The following is a 19,189-nucleotide window of genomic DNA, read 5'->3' on the forward strand; positions in this document are numbered from 1 at the left end:
GTACTCTCTCTCAAAATGGCGTCTGAGGGGCGGCGGCTAACCGCGTCAGAAAACAAAACTAAAATTTCAAAATTGCGAATCATTCTGAATAATCAAAATGTGTTTATGAAAGTACGAATAAATCCAAAGCACCAAAATACATTACACTTCGTAATTTTGTATTTTGGCTACTCAGAATGATTGGCAATTTGGTATTTTATAAAATTGAAATGCAGCGCTATATAAAAAGTCCAGGTATAGGTAGGGTCCAGCTGATTGGTCTTGAAGTGCCACCACCACCAGAGAGAGAGAGCAACCCCAATCACACTGCCGCTTACGGTCCCACTAATAAAAGAAGGCTCAAAGGTTCCACCAAACTGCTCCTCCAGAAATCCTCAGCGATTCCAGGATCAAGCCAATTAGGTGCGACTCCATACAGATGGTACAAGGCAGACTGATCACTCATATATACCAGAAAAAAGCAAAAAAGAAAACCATAGTGCCACACCTAATGAACCACCATTTCATTTCCTTATGCCAAATAAATGCTTACAGGTAATAAGAGTAAAAAGAGCTTATCTGCCAGAAATGTTTGACCGCCAACGAGATGACCGCTGCTTCACTCCGTAGTGACGTCCCGCGTCACAGGTCCGCCCGACGCGGCGTTTCGTCCAATGTTAGACTTCTTCCGGGGCGTGAAAAATGTGGTATTTTAGTTTTGTTTTCTGACAGCTTTGCCATTTTGTGAGAGACATGTTTTTGGTTTTCTTGCTGTTTAAAAAAAAACAAAAAACCCCCCACACACACTCTGACCATGTTGAATGCAACGAAAGTACGAATCAAGAAAAAAGGCAATCTCACGAAAGTACGAATTACAAAAATTACGAAATGTGTTCCGAATCAACGAAAAAAGCAGTCTCACGAAAATATGAATTTGGAGTCAATGAAAAATTAGCCTTACGGAATTATGAATCATTCTGATTCAATGAAAAATTCCCCTTACGAAAGTACGAATTATTCCGAATAGAAAAGCACATGTTTTAGGAAATTACGAACCATTACACATCAACGGAAATGAAACAAAACAGATTTTCCTGCTGTGCACATAACTAATGAGTAGGGACAATGTATACAAGAGGGATACAATAAGGGTCAGTTCACACCAAAAAAACTCACTCCAGATCTGTTCCAGATGCGTTTCTGCATGCGTGTTTTTAACGTGTTTGTTGCGCGTTCTGGTGCATTTATGATGCATTTCTTTACTTTTTTTCCCTTGATTTTTTTTTTCACTGTACAGGGTCCAGTGCGTTTTCATGCATTTTTGATGTGTTACAGGGCATTCCGGTACTTTTTGTTTTTTCTAGAACTGAAACTCCCTGGAACTGACTGCGCTGGTGTGAACTATGCCATTGAAAACCATATAACTTACCTTCCATGTGTTTTGGATGCAGAAAAAAAAAACACACTGGACAGCATGTGGTGTGAACAGACCCAAAAAGTTACCTAATTTTGATTTTCCTGACAGACTCCATGGCAGCACACGTATGGGTAGGCTCCGCCTCCTCTCCTACCCTATAGGACCCCACTCCCATAAATCTTTGCTCCATACCAGGAGCCGTGTTCCTTTTTTGTCCTCCTCCTGCGAGAAGGAAGTCTTACCTTATAGGACGTCTATCGGTTTCAGGCGAGCTGGTGGCGTGTGGACCTTGTTGATGTCGGATGCCTCCTGTTTTATGTCCAGCAATCTCGATATTTATCGGGTGGACCCGGGCAATATTATTTTAAATGCTGAAGATGCCGTAAATCCTGAATGAGAGGTGGGCTGCATTGATGGCCAATACGTCCTTGCTATTGAGCGGATAGGCCCTGGTGCCCTGTCACACACGCATGAATTCATCCAGGCCTGAGACTGTTCGTTTATCGTCATGGTGGTAAAGTATAAAACTTTCTTTTGGTTTCATTGCATTTCCTGTTTGTGCGGTGGAGCGCTCCTGCGTTCCAGATCGTCGCTTAGGCTCCTCCTACTGCCTCGCTGGACCTTCAATTGGTTGTCCAGGATGAGGCTTGGCCCTGGTATCGTCTGCGCATGCGCGCGCATCGCTCCCGATCTCCTATGACGATATTGCGTCGTTTGGGGCGTGGCTTTGCGGCGCCCGGGAGATTTAAGCAGCTGTCATTCCTGTTTACAATGGGATGTCTGCGGGCGTTGCGGTGGCTTCCCCGTGCTGTTTCTCTGCTCTTCAGCGGTGAGTCTTGCTTTGATCCAGGTGCCATTTGGGGTAAAAGGGTTGGTGTGGAGACGAAAGTCAGTACATGTATGCTTACTTTCTTCCTGTGCAGGCTTTTGCTTCTATCTGCAAATGGATGCTTCACCACCCCCCGGTGGCCAGTCCCTGCGCAACAGGTGAGCTAGTTTTTCTTAACCCTTACCTGCTTGCGTTGGCTGGTGGAATGGAGCCTAAGTGTGTTTTTCTTTCCCTATTTAGCCCTTTTAGGTCTGACCAACGCCCTATTTCTGGATCAAAGGATCGTTCTCCTTCAGCCCATCGGCATTCTTCATCAAAGTCTGGTCATAGGTCTAGCTCCAGGTCTAAACGACATGAGCACACTTCCAGTTCAGTCGCTCCGCGGCAATCCCGCCATTCTGACCGCAGTTCAGGGAAATCATGCTGGGGCTGTCGAGCCCATATCCCTGAGGATAGATCCCTATGTGATACCTGTTATTCCAGGGTTTTGAGGGAAAAGCAAGACACTGCACAACCAGTGGAGGCTATGGTCAGGCGGATTGTAAAAGAATCCCTTAGAGATTGGGATTCGAGCAGGCTTTCGGGTCACTCTTCAGAGGCTCCTGGTTTCCTCCCAAGGGATGAAGTGGAGCCAGGTACTTCCCAACCAAGTCGTCTGTCAGAAGATTCTACAGACAGTGAAGATGATTTGGTAGACCAGAATGTAGGTTTTGAACTTGCTATGGTCCCACCGCTAGTTAAGGCGGTTAAGGAGGCATTAAAATGGGAAGATCCAGCTGAGTCCCCAGCTAAACAGAAGAAATACTTCAAACATCTCAAAAAAGAGCGTTCCCATTTTCCCCTCCTAGGGGAATTGGGAGAAATTATTACAGACGAGTGGCAGGGAGTTGAAGAGAGAAACTCTTTGTCATCTAAGGTCTCCAGAATGTATCCCTTCAAGGATGATAAGGTGAAACATCTAGACTCCGCTCCCGCGGTGGATGCGGCCTTGATGAGGTTGGTGAAACACGTAACCTTACCATTGGAAGACTCAGTCTCATTCAAAGACGCTCTTGACAGGCGGATTGACACAGATCTTAAGAAGATTTATCTCTCCGCAGGTATGGCGTGTAAGCCGGCTCTGGCTTTGGCAGCCACATCCAAGGCAATGGAAGCCTGGGTAGACAGCGTGGAGGCTACACTTCAGAGTGTCTCCGAAGAGGTGGCCAGGAGTTCAGCCATTCAGGAGTTGAGACTGGCAACGGCTTTCTTGGGTGAGGCATCCATTGATATAATCCGCTTGGCGGCGCGGGTCATGCTGTCCTCTGTCACGGCCAAACGCGCCTTGTGGTTGCGCCCCTGGTTGGCCGACCCTGCCTCTAAGCAGGCCTGGTGCAAAATTCCCTTTGAGGGTTTCTCCCTCTTTGGTAATAAACTGGACAGTGCTATTACCCGTGCCACTGGTGGTAAATCTGGTTTCCTTCCCCAGGATCGCCGGTTGATAGATGAGAGAAGACCTCAAAACAGACAAAATCCTGATCGTGCCAGAGAGGCCCGTTTTTACAGGCCCGGTCGTGAGTTCAGGAAGAACTGGAAGCGCCCTCAGTCTACAGGGCAGAAGTTCTCCAAAGGAAAATCTTCAGCAAGCCGAGAGGCGACGAAGTCTTTTTGACATCGAACCTGTCCAGACGGTGCGGGTAGGCGCACGCTTGCTTCAGTTTGCGCACGTCTGGGCAGCCTCGATCGAAGATCAATGGGCCGTCAGAACCGTATTACACGGACATGTGTGGATTTTCGACAGAAGCCCCATTCTTCGCTTCATTCCTACGGCCTTACCCCGTTCAGAAGAGAAGAAGTCAACTCTTCTTACATATGTAGAATCCCTGGTTGCCCAGGGTGCGGCAGTGCCTGTCCCAACCGAGGAACGGTTCCAAGGCATCTACTCTCCGCTCTTCATGGTCTTGAAGAAAAGCGGCTCTTGGAGGCCGGTTATAGACCTAACACACCTAAATACCTTCATCAAGAAAGAGAGGTTCAGGATGGAAACACTTTTTACAATTCGGCAAGTGGTACAGCCAGAGGATTGGATGATATCCATAGACTTGAAAGATGCCTACTTTCACGTCCCAGTCGCAGCAGAAATGCAAAAATTTCTCCGATTCGCAGTGGGTCAGGTGCATCTTCAATTTACCTGTCTCCCTTTCGGGCTTACCACATCACCTCGAATCTTTTCCAAAATCTTACTGGCTGTAGTAGCCCTGATCAGAGCAAAAGGGATTCGTCTTTACCATTACTTGGACGACTTGCTCCTTCTTTCAGAACATCAGGATCAAATTCTGCTTCACAGATCTCAAGTAATTTCCACCCTTCAAGAGTTCGGGTGGCTCCTGAATTTGGAAAAAAGTCATCTGGAACCCACGAAGTCGTTGGTCTTCCTAGGGGCCCTCTTCAACACTTCCAGAGGCACTATCTCCCTTCCATTAGAGAAGATTCCGACAATTCGCAACAGGATTCGTCCGGCATTATCAACCTCTCATCTCCGGGCGTCCCAGTGCATGAAGATAATTGGGACCATGGTTTCCACGGCTCCCATGGTGAAGTGGGCACAGTGGAAGATGAGGCCCTTTCAGATGGGATTCCTCCAACAATGGAATTTCGAGAATCCAGAAGTCCTCATTCGGATAACTACGTCCATGAAGGACAGCTTAACCTGGTGGCTTCAGCGAAAGAATCTTTTAAACTGCCATTCAATCGTTCCAGCGTCCTGGTTGGTCATGACCTCGGACGCCAGCAGGACGGGATGAGGAGCGCATTGCCTGTCGGAGGTGGCCCAGGGCAGATGGGACTTCCCTACATACGGGGTGGTCTCGAATGTGCTGGAGCTTCGGGCAGCGTTCTGTGCTCTCCAGGCCTTTCAGCATCTGGCGACCGATGCCTCGGTCCTCCTAAGACTGGACAATATGACAGCCGTCGCCTACATCAAGAGACAAGGGGGCACCCGCAGTCCTTCTCTTCTGAAAGAAGTGAAACCTATTATGGATTGGGCTCAAAGACATCTGTCCAACTTGTCAGCCGCCTATCTTCCGGGTGCCCAGAACGTCCAGGCAGACTTCCTCTCGAGGTCTGCTCTGGACAACAACGAGTGGTCACTCCATCCAGAGACCTTCATATGGATCGTGTCTCTAGGTTACCATCCAGAGGTAGATCTGTTCGCATCTCCAAGCAATGCCAAACTGAAGAGATTCTACACGAGGTGGCGTTATCCCCAGGCCTACGGGGTAGACGCCCTGTCGGATCATTGGAATTTTCAAACGGCCTATGCGTTTCCTCCAGTGCCAGTCATCTTCAAGTTTCTTCACAGACTCAGGACAGAGAGAGTGCAGATCATAGCGATTCTTCCCTTCTGTTGCTCCAGCTGAGCTGTCGGGACCCGATACCTCTGCCAGTCAGGCCGGACCTTCTGTCCCAAGGGCCTATTCTTCACCCCTGCCCAGCACAGCTTCATCTCATGGCATGGCTGTTGAGAGGGAAAGATTGAAAGCGCTCGGTTGTCCAAACGAGGCAATCGCTACAATGATGAGTGCCAGAAGACCCGGCACGAACAAGGTCTATGAAAAAATCTGGTCCAAGTTTAAGGATTATGTGGATAGCAGATCTAGCTCTGTCTCTGACCCAGGATATTTTGGGCTTCCTCCAGTCCGGTCTGGACCTGTCATTGGCAGTAAGCTCCCTTCGGGTCCAAATTTCAGCCATTTCGGCCTTCACCGGGACTGCATGGGCGAAACACTCCCTGGTTCACCAGTTCTTCAGAGGCGCTACTAGGTTAAGACCTCCTAGAAAGCCCAGGTTCCCTAAGTGGGATCTTCCTACGGTCTTGGAGTTTCTTTCCTCACTTACCTTGAATCAGAAGGATCCATTCTTCCTTAAAAACATCTCCATGAAAACAGCCTTTCTGGTGGCTATTACTTCGGCCAAACGGGTTTCTGAACTCGGTGCCTTGGGTTACAAGGAACCATTCCTTACGTTTTTCCCTGATCGGGTAGTATTGGTTCCGATGCTTGGCTCCAATCCGAAAGTAATGTCGGTATTCCATGTCAACCAGGAAATTGTCCTACCCACGTTCAAATCTCAAGATGAAAATTCTGTCCATCCTTTGGACGTGGGGGAAACTCTTCGGCTATATCTGGAGACTACAGCTCCTTTCCGCCAGTCAGACCATCTTTTTGTCCTCATCTGTGGAAAAAACAAGGGCAAACAAGCTTCCTCAAGATCTATAGCAAGTTGGATAGTTCAGACCATCCAGTGGGCATATAAAGCCAAGGGACTGGCTCCTCCAGAGGTGGTGACAGCTCATTCCACTAGAGGGATCTCTACGTCGTGGGCAGCTTCTCTTCATGTAGCTCCTGACGTGATTTGCAGAGCGGCTTCTTGGTCATCAATTCATACCTTTATGTCGCATTACTGTGTTGAACCGGCTTCTTTATCTTCGGTCAACTTTGGTTTAAAAGTCTTGTCTGTTGACGGTGCAAATTAAACCTTTTTCTGTTAAACCAGCAGTTACCCGCCCGGGTGTGTATGGCTAGTTATTTCCCATACGTGTGCTGCCATGGAGTCTGTCAGGAAAATGGAAAATTTATATCAATACTTACCGTAATTTTCCTTTCCTGATGGACTCCATGGCAGCAGGAGTCCCCTCCCATCTGCTGGAGTAGTTCTAGTTATGGAACACGGCTCCTGGTATGGAGCAAAGATTTATGGGAGTGGGGTCCTATAGGGTAGGAGAGGAGGCGGAGCCTACCCATACGTGTGCTGCCATGGAGTCCATCAGGAAAGGAAAATTACGGTAAGTATTGATATAAATTTTCCGTTATATGGTAGGTTTAGTGTCATTCCCAGGTGAGGTTCCCTTCTTTCAGTCTTCCTGGTGTTATCCCCAGGTCTTCTTGCTTCTCTCAAGTCCTCCAAAACGACTTCTGTCCAGCACATGGCTGTGTTCAGGTCCCTTTTTCCCCTTCCCCTACTCCCTGCCAACATCACTTCCTTTAGCATGAGCTCCATGAACCAGTCCAACGAGTTCATTAGCATATAAATATTTTTACTATAAGCAATCCCAAAAATAGCCATAGCAACACATTGGATCCTCAGCTGCATGACATAATAACTTTGGTGAAGAGAAATTTGGTTGTGAAGCAGGTAGGAAGCCTCTGGAACTGTTTAATAAGGTATGCAATGCATATTTTCAAAGTCCCACTAGACTAAACAAGTCCAACTCCAGTCAAATTTTTTTTTTTGGGGGGGGGGGGGGGTTTGGACAGTGGGGTAAGGGTTAGAACCTATATTTTCATGACTCTTGGTTCATTAAATACGCTGTCGCCAAGACAGTAGAAGAAGCGATTTTACCAGTGGAGCTGTAGACAGCAAATAAGCTTCAAAGCAGAAAAGGTTGTGGGATTTTGGTCTGAATCGATGGGCCTTTGTTTGCTTCACTCGGTTTTTACATCCGTATGCAAGTCTATGATAATACAAAACCTACTTTAAGTTTTAAATGCAGGTCAGAAGGAAATCAACTGCACCTATCAATAAATTCTGAATGCTTTCGGGAAGCACCTCATATTGAAGTCAAACTGATGCCATCTAAACAAGCCCTTTGACATAGGCTCTTAAAATCAATATGTGATCTAGATTATATCAGATGAATTTAAAGTCTCCACATGGAATGTCTTACAGCTGGTTTCCACCAATGTGAGGAGAAATTTTGAGATACCGGGAACCCGTGGTCAATCCTTTCCTGCTCTGATGCCTACCAAGACTTGATGTTGTCCTTTGGATATGGGACGCCTCTCAGCTAATCCTGACCTTCCTCCAGATCTTGACCAACAGGGTCCAAACTAGTTAGTCACAGGTCTTTTAAAATAAAATCAACAACATTTTTATGTCAAAGGGTAGTGGGTTTGAATCTTCAGCAGGCAGCCAGCACGGGAGTCTTATCTGATTTCTATGGAGGGTCACTTCTGTTTCTCATAATTTTGCATAACATTTCTAAGTAAGGTCTTGATGAGGTCTCCGATCTCCTTTTGCATGATTGTATCTGCTGAACTTTTTCTAATGCCTCATCTGTGTCTTAGTTGCCTTGTTCATGTTTGTGGTCACCTAGCCATCACACCTACACTATATCACCAAAAATACACTATATTGTCAAAAGTATTGGGACACCTGCATTTACATGCACATGAACTTTAATGGCATCTCGGGTTGAGGTTAGGACTCTGTGCAGGTCAGTCAAGGGGGGGGGGGGGGATTATGGTGTGGGTTGATTTTCAGGGGTTGGGCTTGGCCCCTTAGTTCCAGTGAAGGGAACTCTTAAGGCGTAGGCACACCAAGACATTTTGGACAATTTCATGCTCCTTACTTTGTGAGAACAGTTTTGGGATGGCCCCTTCCTGTTCCAACATGACTGCACACCAATGTACCAAGCAAGGTCCATAAAGACATGGATGAGCGAGTTTAGGGTGGAGGAACTTGACTGGCCTGCACAGAGTTCTGACCTCAACCCGATGGAACACATTTGGAATAAATTATAGCGGAGACTTTGAGCCAGGCCTTCTCATTCAACATCAGTGCCTGACCTCACAAATGCGGATATGGGGGGAATGGTCAAACATTTCCATAGACGCACTTGTAAACCTTGTGGACAGCCGTCCCAGAAGAGTTGAAGCTGTTATAGCTGCAATAGGTGGGCCAACTCAAAATTGAACCCTACGAACTACAACTGGGAGGACATTAAAGTTCATGCAGGTGTAAAGGCAGGCGTCCCAATACTTTTGGTAATATTTGTATGTGGATCCTCCACATTTTTAAGTATAAGTGCTTCCAGTGAAGAGTATTGGTAATACTACGGCATATGAAGACATTTTAGACAATTGTGCTCATTCAACCTTCGGACATTTTCTTTTCTGTTCCAGCATGACTGTGCCCCTTTCTACAAAGCCAGCTCCATAAAGCCATGCTTTGATAAGTTTGGTGTGGTGGAACTCAAGGGGCCTTCACAAAGTCCTGACCTCAACCCTACTGAAAAGCTTTGGGATGTTTTGGAACGCAGATTTACGAGCCAGGTCTTCTCATCCAAGATCAGTACCTGACCTCACAAATGTTCTTTTGGCTGAATGGGCACAAATTCCCACAGGCACAGTCCAACATCTTGTGGAAAGCCTTCCCAGAGGCTGTTTTAGCCAATAAATAGAATCTGTGAGGGACAACTTCATATACCGGTAGTTATGGAATGAGATACCCATCAAGCTCTTACACATCTAGTAATTGGCCAAATAACATAGTAGAGACCTCTTGTGTCTACTTATTAAATTATTATTTTAAAACATTATTATTATTAATAATAATAATGTTAATAATAATAATAATAATAAATATTATTATTGTATTGATATAATAATAATAATAATAATAATAATAATAATAATAATAATCACTATTATTATGATTATTACTAATATCATACATGATTGTTATTATTAATAATATTATACATTATTTATTAAAAAATAATAATAATATTAATAACTATTAATATTATTTTACAAATCATATATGCTAATAATAATAATATTTATTATTATTGCTATTACTATATTAATTACTATTTTACTATATTGCTATATTATTAATATTATTGCTATTACTATTATCATGCATTATTTTTAATATTATAGTAATAATACTACTAATAACAATATTATTATTATTATTATTATTAATAACAATGATAACTGTTATTATTATTTCAATACAATAATATTAATTATTATTAGATTTTTTTATATTATTTTAAAATAATAATTATTATTATTATTGTAATCAAATAATAATAATAACAGTTTTATTATTATTATTATTATTATTATTATTATTGATATTACTATAATCATACATGATTTGTAACATAATAATAACTTTTATTATTACTATCATTATTATTATATCAATACAATAATATTCGTTCACGTGGATGATCTACCTGGGACTGATCTTTTGTATACATCATCATATGGACTACATTTTCTTCCTTTTTTTTAATTTTTTATTACTGGGTTTATTAATTGTTTTTAGTGCTGCACTTTCTTTTACAGTAAACCCCCCTCCATTGCGGGGGTTACGTTCCGGACCCAGCCGCGAAAAGTGAAATTCCGCGAAATAGAAAAACCCTATTAAAATGCATTGTAGGCATGTTTTTTTTTACTGTCACTGTACGTGTAAAAGCATTTTAAGGTCTTTAAACACACTTTTAAAACAATAGAAACTCATTTAAACACATAAAAGACACTAAGAGACATAGCAAGAGCTATGGAAAACACAAAAATATTTCATTTTTAATGATTTATATAGTAAAATAACATTACAAAAAAAACGCGAATTACCGGGACCGCAAAAACTGAACCGCGATGGAGCGGGGATTACTGTATTTCTCATTTGGAGATAGTTCTTAGTGCCGGCAGCTCTATATTTACTCTAGTGCTGTGTTGTTTTTTTATTTGGTTTTAATTGCACAAAATAAAAGTAGACGGTACAGTTGCAACTTGCAACACATTTAAAGAGAAGAGGATTAGGGAAGGTCCTGCTTATGAAAGATTACAATCTAAAAGGGAAGGGGAAGTGTTACAAAAGGTAGTGACTTTGTGGAGATGAGTTGTTTGAGAATGTAAGATTCAGTTTCTAGCTACAGGTGGGCTAGGCTTCCCTAAAGGGATGAGTTTTCAGGGACCACCTTAAGGTGGACAGAGTAGGAGATAGCCAGACAGCTTGGGGTAGATAGTTCCAGAGGAAGGGAGAGGCTCTGGGAAAGTCTTGGATCATGGCATAGATGGGAGGTTGCGATAAGAAAGCAGGAGGTTTTGGGAGGAACAGAGTGGACATTTAGTGTGATAATAATAGAAAGCAGAGAAACCAAAAGCAGCGAGGAAATAAAAGCTAATCTGACAAGAAAGATACAAAAGGGGAGGTGCCCAACGTACATTTTGTATCTCTGCAATCTGTCAGAACGTGTGACACACGAGAAGGTTGCTTTCTGCAACAAGATTCTGTCAACAGTTTACAGAGACGACTTTGGCTTTTAGAGATGCTCCAAGAAACAGGTAACTTTTTTTTTGCCTTTAAAATTCTGAAATTTAAAAAGGGAAATGTTAGAAATCATTATACCTGTGTGAAAAGCCTCATATAAAAGCTGACATTCTCAGATTCCTGAGCAGGATTTCAGTCCTTGCCTTGAGTCCTGCCAATTCGTTTTTAGCATTTCTGCCCCAAAATGGGTATTTGCTGCTTGGGTTACAGAGAGTGCCAGCTTCCATCTGAGGCTTCTACACAGAATTTTTGCTTTCTGAGATTCCCCTTTAACCACTTCAGCTCAGGTTTTACCCTCTTAATGACCAGGCTATTTTTTGCGATTCGGCACTGCGTTATTTTAACAAAAAATTGCGCGGTCGTGCGACGATGTACCCAAATACAATTTTTCCCCACAAATAGAGCTTTCTTTTGCTGGTATTTGATCACCTCTGCGGTCTTTAGATTTTGCGCTATAAACAAAAAAAGAGCGACAATTTTGAAAAAAACAATATTTTTTACTTTCTGCTATAAAAAATTCCCAGTAAAAATTTTTAAAAATTAAATTTTTTTTTATCAGTTTAGGCCAAATTGTATTCTGCTACATATTTTTGCTAAAAAAAAAATCCCAAAAAGCGTATTTTAACCGGTTGCCGACTGCGCACAGTATATTTACTGCGGCAGTCAGCCCTGGCCAGGCAGAGTGACGTAGTTCTACGTCACTCGCCTGTCACTGGGATTTGAGCCAATAGCGGGCGCGCGCCCGCCTCGGCTCGTTCAGGGAGGATGTCCGCCGGTCACACTACGATCGTCGGTACAGCGGGAGAAAGGCAGAGCGGCTTATGTAAACAAGCCGCCTGTCATTCTCCCCTGTGTAAGGCTCCGTTCACATGTCAGCGTATGATCGCGGGCAGAACCGGCGCGGTTCCGCCCGCGATCCGGAGATTTATTGCAAATCGCGGGACGCCTAGCGTTGCCCGTTGATTTGCAATAGCCCCCCAAACGCCGAGCGATGTTGCCGCGATTTACGCCCGCCGAATCGCGGCAACATCGCGCAAACAAAATCGCGGGACGCAATACACTCCAAAAATTACAAGAGCTTCTTTGGAGCGTATTGCGTCCCGCGATTTTGTTTGCGCAATGTTGCCGCGATTCGGCGGGCGTAAATCGCGGCAACATCGCTCGGCGTTTGGGGGGCTATTGCAAATCAACGGGCAACGCTAGGCGTCCCGCGATTTGCAATAAATCTCCGGATCGCGGGCGGAACCGCGTCGGTTCTGCCCGCGATCATACGCTGACATGTGAACGGAGCCTTAAAATAAAGAGATCAGACGGTTCTACTATGTAGAACCATTGATCTCTGTTTTTACAATAGTAGCCATGTCCCACTACAGTTAGAATCACGCCCCTAGGACACACTTAACCCCTCCCTGTCCAATACAGTTAACCCCTTCCCTGCCAGTGTCATTTTTACAGTAACAGTGCATATGTATAGCACTGATTACTGCAGTAATGTCACTGGTACCCCCAAAAGTGTCAAAAATGTCAGTCAAGGGTCCGATCTGTCCGCCGCAATGTCGCAGTACTGCAAAAAAAATCGCAGATCGCCGCCATTACTCGTTTAAAAAAAACACCAAAAATGACAGAAATCTTTCCCTTTGTTAGTAAACGCGATAACTTTTGCGCAAACCAATCAAAATACGTTTTTTGCGATTTTTTTTACCAAACATATGTAGCATAAAACAATTTGGCCGAAAATGTTAAAAAATTTAGATTTTTACATTTTTTTGGGGGGGAATTTCATATAAAAAAAGTGAAAAATATTGTTATTTTTGCAAAAATTGTCGCTCTTTTTTTGTTTATAGCGCATGATCAAAAAATCGCACAGGTGATCAAATACCACCAAAAGAAAGCTCTGTTTGTGGGAAAAAAAGGACATGAAATTCGTTAAGGTACAGCATTGCGCAATTGTCCATTAAAGTCACGCAGTAAAAAATCGCAAAAAACCCCCTGGTCAGGAAGGGGGTAAAATCTTCCGGGGGTTAAGTGGTTAATTGGTTTGCGTAAAAGTTATAGCGTTTGCAAACTACGGGATAGATTTTTGGAATTCTTATTTATTTTTTTGTTTTTATTAGTAATGGCGGCGATCAGCATTTTGTAGCAGGACTCCGACATTGCGGCAAACAGATCGGCCCCTAACTGACACTTTTTGGGGACCAGTTACATTAATACAGTAATCAAGTCCTTAATATTATGCACTGTTACTGTATAAATGACACTGGCAGGGAAGGGGTTAACACTGGGGTGATCAAAGGGGTTAATGTGTGCCTAAATATGCTTACTGACTGTGGGGGGGGGTTCTGTGGCAGGCACAGAGAAATCGGGGTATTAGCTTAGCTGAAACTTCTGATCTCTCTCTGCCTGTCTGACAGAAGACCCGCCTGCTTTGTTTACATAAGCAGGCGGGTCTTCTGTCAGTCACCGCCGACACCTTGTGCATGAAATCATGTAGTGCTACGTGGTTTTGCGCAGCGCGAGCCGCCCTGTCGCAGTAATACTACTGTGGGCGGTCGGAGGTTAAGGAAAGCCTGTAAGAAATGTAAGAAATGAAAATGGAGGTGGCCATTGCTGACCTGTCCTAAAAACGCTTGCTGCCTGGCTGAGCTATCGGCTTCAATATGTCCTGAGTGTTCCAGGTCCATATCTCAAGACATTGGAGAGCCATAGACAGCCAGGCAATAGCGCCCCCTGTATTTCTCAGTAAATTATTCCTTTGGGGTAGATTCACACTAGGTGTAGGACTACTTTGGGCAATTCCAGCACAGACAAGGCAAAATGCCTTTTCTCCTACAAAGCTGGTTCTAACCAGGGCCATCTTAATAACATCATGGGGCCCCTGGGCAAAGAACTGCACTGGTGCCACTACCAGCCTGCCCTAATTTATGCACCTACTCTCAAGAAATAAATAGTTGATAGAATTAAACATATATTTATTAGTACTTTCTAAAAAATACATTTTAAACAATAAGAAAACATGCCATAAATCAAAGACTAATCACCACAAAGGGCACAATATGGGGGGGGGGGGGGGGGCTGAAAGGTACAGTACAGGGGGAGTCAGGAGGGCACAATACTGGGATCAGGAGGGCACAGTACAGCTTCTGGCATGCTGCCCAAGACACAGCCATCCCGGGACAGCCTAGTAAAAATTGTGAATCTCCTGGCGTTTGGGGACAGTTGGCAAGTATGAGGTAATGCAAGATTATCATGGGGCCCCCATGCACCTGGGGCCCCTGGGTACTGCATTAAGACAGCCCTGGTTCTCACACCACATTGCAGTGGTGTGCTCTGAGAAGAGTACTGCGTGTACTGCTTTTTCCAGCACAGCACGAGGCAATCCACCACCCCGAACCACACAGTGACCAATAGAGAATAATGTAATTGTGTGTATGTGGATCTAAATCAAAGTTATATGTGAATGAAATATATTTAATAATAAACCTCAATTTAATATGCTGTATATGTATATATATATATATATAAATATATATATTTATACACACACTGTATTTATATATATATATATATACAGAATATATATATATATATATATATATATATGTATATATATATATATATATATATATATATATATTCTGTATATATATATAAATACAGTGTGTGTATAAATATATATATATATATATATACATATATATATATATATTTATATATATATATATATTTTTTTTTAGCAGAGATCCTATAGAATAAAATGATGGGTGTTGCAATTTTTTATGCCACACAGTATTTGCGTAGCATTTTTTTTTAAAAGCAACTTCTTTGTAAAAAAAACATTTTCATGAATTAAAAAAAAAAAAAAAAACAGTAAAGTTAGCCCAATTTTTTTTATATAATGTAAAATATGATGTTAGGCTGAGTAAATAGATACCCAACATGTCATGCTTGAAAATTGTGTCTGCCTGTGGAATGGCGACAAACTACGGCGCCACCAGTTTAAAGGGGTGGTGCTAAAATTGTTGCTCTAGCTCTGACGTTCGTGACAATACCTCATATGCGTGGTGCGACTACAGTTTACATATGCGTTCGGGAGTAACGTATGCGTTCGCATTTGAGCGTAAGCACGGTGGGACGGGGTAGCTTTACACTTTTTTAAATTTTATATATATATACTGCTCAAAAAAAAAAAAAAGGAACACTTTGAAAACACGTCAGATCTCAATGGGGAAAAATATCATGCTAGATATCTATACTGGTATGGACTGGGTAATGTGTTGGGATCTGTACTGGTATGGACTGGGTAACGTGTTAGGATCTATACTGGTATGGACTGGGTAATGTGTTAGGATGTATACTAGTATGGATTGGGTAATGTGTTAGGATCTATACTGGTATGGACTGGGTAATGTGTTAGGATCTATACTGGTATGGACTGGGTAATGTGTTAGGATCTATACTGGTATGGACTGGGTAATGTGTTAGGATCTATACTGGTATGGACTGGGTAATTGTGTTAGGATCTATACTGGTATGGACTGGGTAATTGTGTTAGGATCTATACTGGTATGGACTGGGTAATGTGTTAGGATCTATGCTGGTATGGACTGGGTAATGTGTTGGGATCTATATTGGTATGGACTGGGTAATGTGTTAGGAAGGAGAGGATGGCACATCGTTTGATGGAAATGAAAATTATCACCCTACAGAGGGCTGAATTCAAAGACACCCCGAAAATCAAAGTGAAAAAATGATGCAGCAGGCTAGTCTATTTTGCTGAAATTTCATTGCAGCAACTCAAAATGGTCCTCAGTAGTTTGTATGACCCCCACGTGCTTGTATGCATGCCTGACAACGTTGGGGTATGGTCCTAATGAGACAAAGGATGGAGTCCTGGGGTATTTCCTCCCAGATCTGGACCAGGGTATCACTGAGCTCCTGAACAGACTGAGGTGTAACCTGGTGGCATCGGATGGACCAAAACATAATGTCCCAAAAGGGTTCTATTGGGTTTAGGTCAGGCGAGCATAGGGGCCATTCATTGGTATCAATTCCTTCATCCTCCGGGAACTGGCTGCCTACTCTCACCACATGAGGTCGGGCATTGTAGTGTACCAGGAGGAACCCAGGACCCACTGCACCAGTGTAGGGTCTGACAATGGGTCCAAGGATTTTATTCCGATACCTAATGGAGCAGCATATATACTGTGTATATATATATATATATATATATATATATATATATATATACTGTATATACACCCCAATCAGCCATAACATTATGACTACCCACCATAACCTGTTGCAGCATGAACTCAACTAGATCTCTGAAGGTATGCTGTGGTATCTGGCACCATGCCATCAGCAGCAGATCTTTTAAATCCTGTAAATTGTGAGGTGAGGCCTCACAATTTCTGAATCCCAATACTTAGGAATTTCAGCGCATCCACAATAATGCATTTGAAAAATTTGAAAAGCAACTCGAATTCGAAAAATTTAAAAAAGAATTCCAATTTTCAAAAATGTGAAATTGAATTTGGAAATAGAGACATTGCAATAGATACAGTAAGGTATAGAAGGGAAATAAGATAATGATAAGGCTCCATGTACACGGGACGTTGTTAAAAGTCCCTTTGAATGCTGGAATTTTAAGGACTTTTGAAACGTCCGTTAGGTCGCGTTTGCACCCGCGTTTAGAACTGTTCCTAGAGGTCAAAAAAATTATTCCCCTTTAAAATTGAAAAACGCGAACGCTAAACGCGGGTCATCGTGTTCGGTCCCGTTTGGTCGCGTTTTTGCGTTTCAAACGCCGGGAAACACACGTTCGAAGGCAAATAATTGCGTTCCAAAAAATGTCCCTGAACTCAACTGCCTGCAAATGACTGTAAACGACCCTGTGTACATGGACAGATAAGATAACATGTAGGTGGGTTCAGGGGCTTCTGAAAAATACACCCAACTGCTCCTAAATGGCCATTTACAATGTCCCGTGTACATGGAGCCTTAGAATAGAAAATAATAGAATAGAAAAAAACAGGATAGACTAGAATAAAATAGAATAGAATGAATATAGCTGTCTTCCGAAATTCAAATAGATTAAAAATAATGAATATGCTGACCGAATCTGAATATACAAAAATAATTCCTGAAAACGAATCATTCTATTATAACAATAATGACAAAACATAAGTATTAACTCAACAAACTAATCCGAAATGAAACAAAACACATTTTTCCATCCTGCATATCTCTAGTTTTTAGTTTGGGAATGGGTGGAAGTGGGGTGAATTGGAGTAGGATGGGAATGGGAAAGGGGGGTCTGAATTTACCAAGAGATAGGCTTTAACCCATTTTAGCCTGTATAATCCAGTATCCTTCCTAACCCTCTCTATTATATTGTCTTTAATGCAGAAGATATCATACCAGACCTGCATGTGAACATATCTGCTGAAATATCTTACCCAGAAGTTACGACCCAAAATGTAATATCAGCCTTAATCTTGATCCTCACATCTCTGTTTGGACTTATTACGAATTCCCTTTACCTCTGGGTGCTCAGGTTCAGGATGGAGCAGAGCGTCAACACCACTTGGTTCTTCCACCTCATCATCACCAATCTTATTTTTACCTTGGACATGCCCATTATAGCAGCCTATGTCCTGAGAAATCCTCAATGGACCTTAGGATCCTTCATGTGTAAGATGAACAATGCCTTGGTAGAAATGTGTGCACATGCAGCCGTCTTCTTTCTTACGGCCATAAGCTTTGAACGTTTTCTCTTGGTTTTTCACCCAGTCTGGCATCGAAAACATGCAACGCCACACCGCGCTTATATGATTTGCTTGGCACTGTGGGGGTTAGCTGTCATATGCAGCTCTCCTTGCCTCATACTTTGTAATGTAGAACAAGTCAAGAACATCACAGTATGCTGTGCGGAGTTCACCATCTCTAGGGATGAAGGTCAACTAGAGAAGCTTAAGCAATCAACCCAGTGGGCTCTGTACTTCTTCCACCTGTCAATGAGTTTTCTCCTTCCATTCTCTGTTATGGTCCTTTGCTATCTCCGAATAGCCTTCAAACTTAAACTGGAGCAGATGCCCAAGACTAACAAGCCTTATAAGTTGATAGGCATTGTCATAGCCTCGTTCTTCATCTGCTGGCTGCCCTACCATATACGGAATGGAATGATTCTGGATAAAGGAAGATTCCCAGAGGAAATCCTACAGACGTTTCTCATGCTCACAACATGTTTTACCTGCATTAACTGCTGTTTCACACCAGTGCTTTACCTATTCATTGTCGACAGCTTCAGCAAAGAATTCAAGAAATCTGTACAGAGTTGCATTTGCTTAGTGAAATAGTGTTCACCCTGCTTCCTTCTTCTGCTCCCTTCCACCTATGCTGGCCTGGAACCCTTGCTCAAGCTGAATAGAGCCATGTTCAATTTGACTTACAGGCAATCAACAAAATACACAGTTCAAATACCTGGCTAATCTTAAAGAGGAAATTCAACCCCCCCCCCATTAATTTATTTTTCCCCTGCTCACCTGATGCTGGGTTGTCCTCAGAGGCCTACCTAGGGTCTCCAGCGCTCTTGGCGAGGAACTGTATCGGCGCCCCCCCCCAAAGAGAGAGAGAGGGGGGTGACAGAGAGAGAGAGGGGGGTGACAGAGAGAGAGGGGGGACAGAGAGAGAGAGAGGGGGTGACAGAGAGAGAGAGAGAGAGGGGACAGAGAGAGAGTGGGTGACAGAGAGAGGGGGTGACCGAGAGAGGGAGTGACCGAGAGAGGGGGTGACCGAGAGAGAGAGAGAGGGGGTGACAGAGAGAGAGGGAGGGTGACAGTGAGAGAGAGGGGGGT

General features: G+C 43.1%; 1 protein-coding gene across 1 annotated transcript; it reads left to right on the forward strand.

The window, feature by feature from the left end:
• Positions 1-946: 946 nt before the first annotated feature.
• Positions 947-18,691, forward strand: LOC309568974 (putative G-protein coupled receptor 33; the record flags this gene model as incomplete). The annotated part of the gene is made up of 2 exons (XM_082274738.1): positions 947-986; positions 17,742-18,691. 2 exons carry the CDS (start codon positions 947-949, stop codon positions 18,689-18,691), a joined length of 990 nt encoding a protein of 329 aa, XP_082130864.1.
• Positions 18,692-19,189: the final 498 nt, after the last annotated feature.

Source organism: Pelophylax lessonae (assembly GCF_965119305.1).
Source record: "Pelophylax lessonae genome assembly, chromosome: 12".
Lineage (NCBI taxonomy): Eukaryota > Metazoa > Chordata > Amphibia > Anura > Ranidae > Pelophylax > Pelophylax lessonae.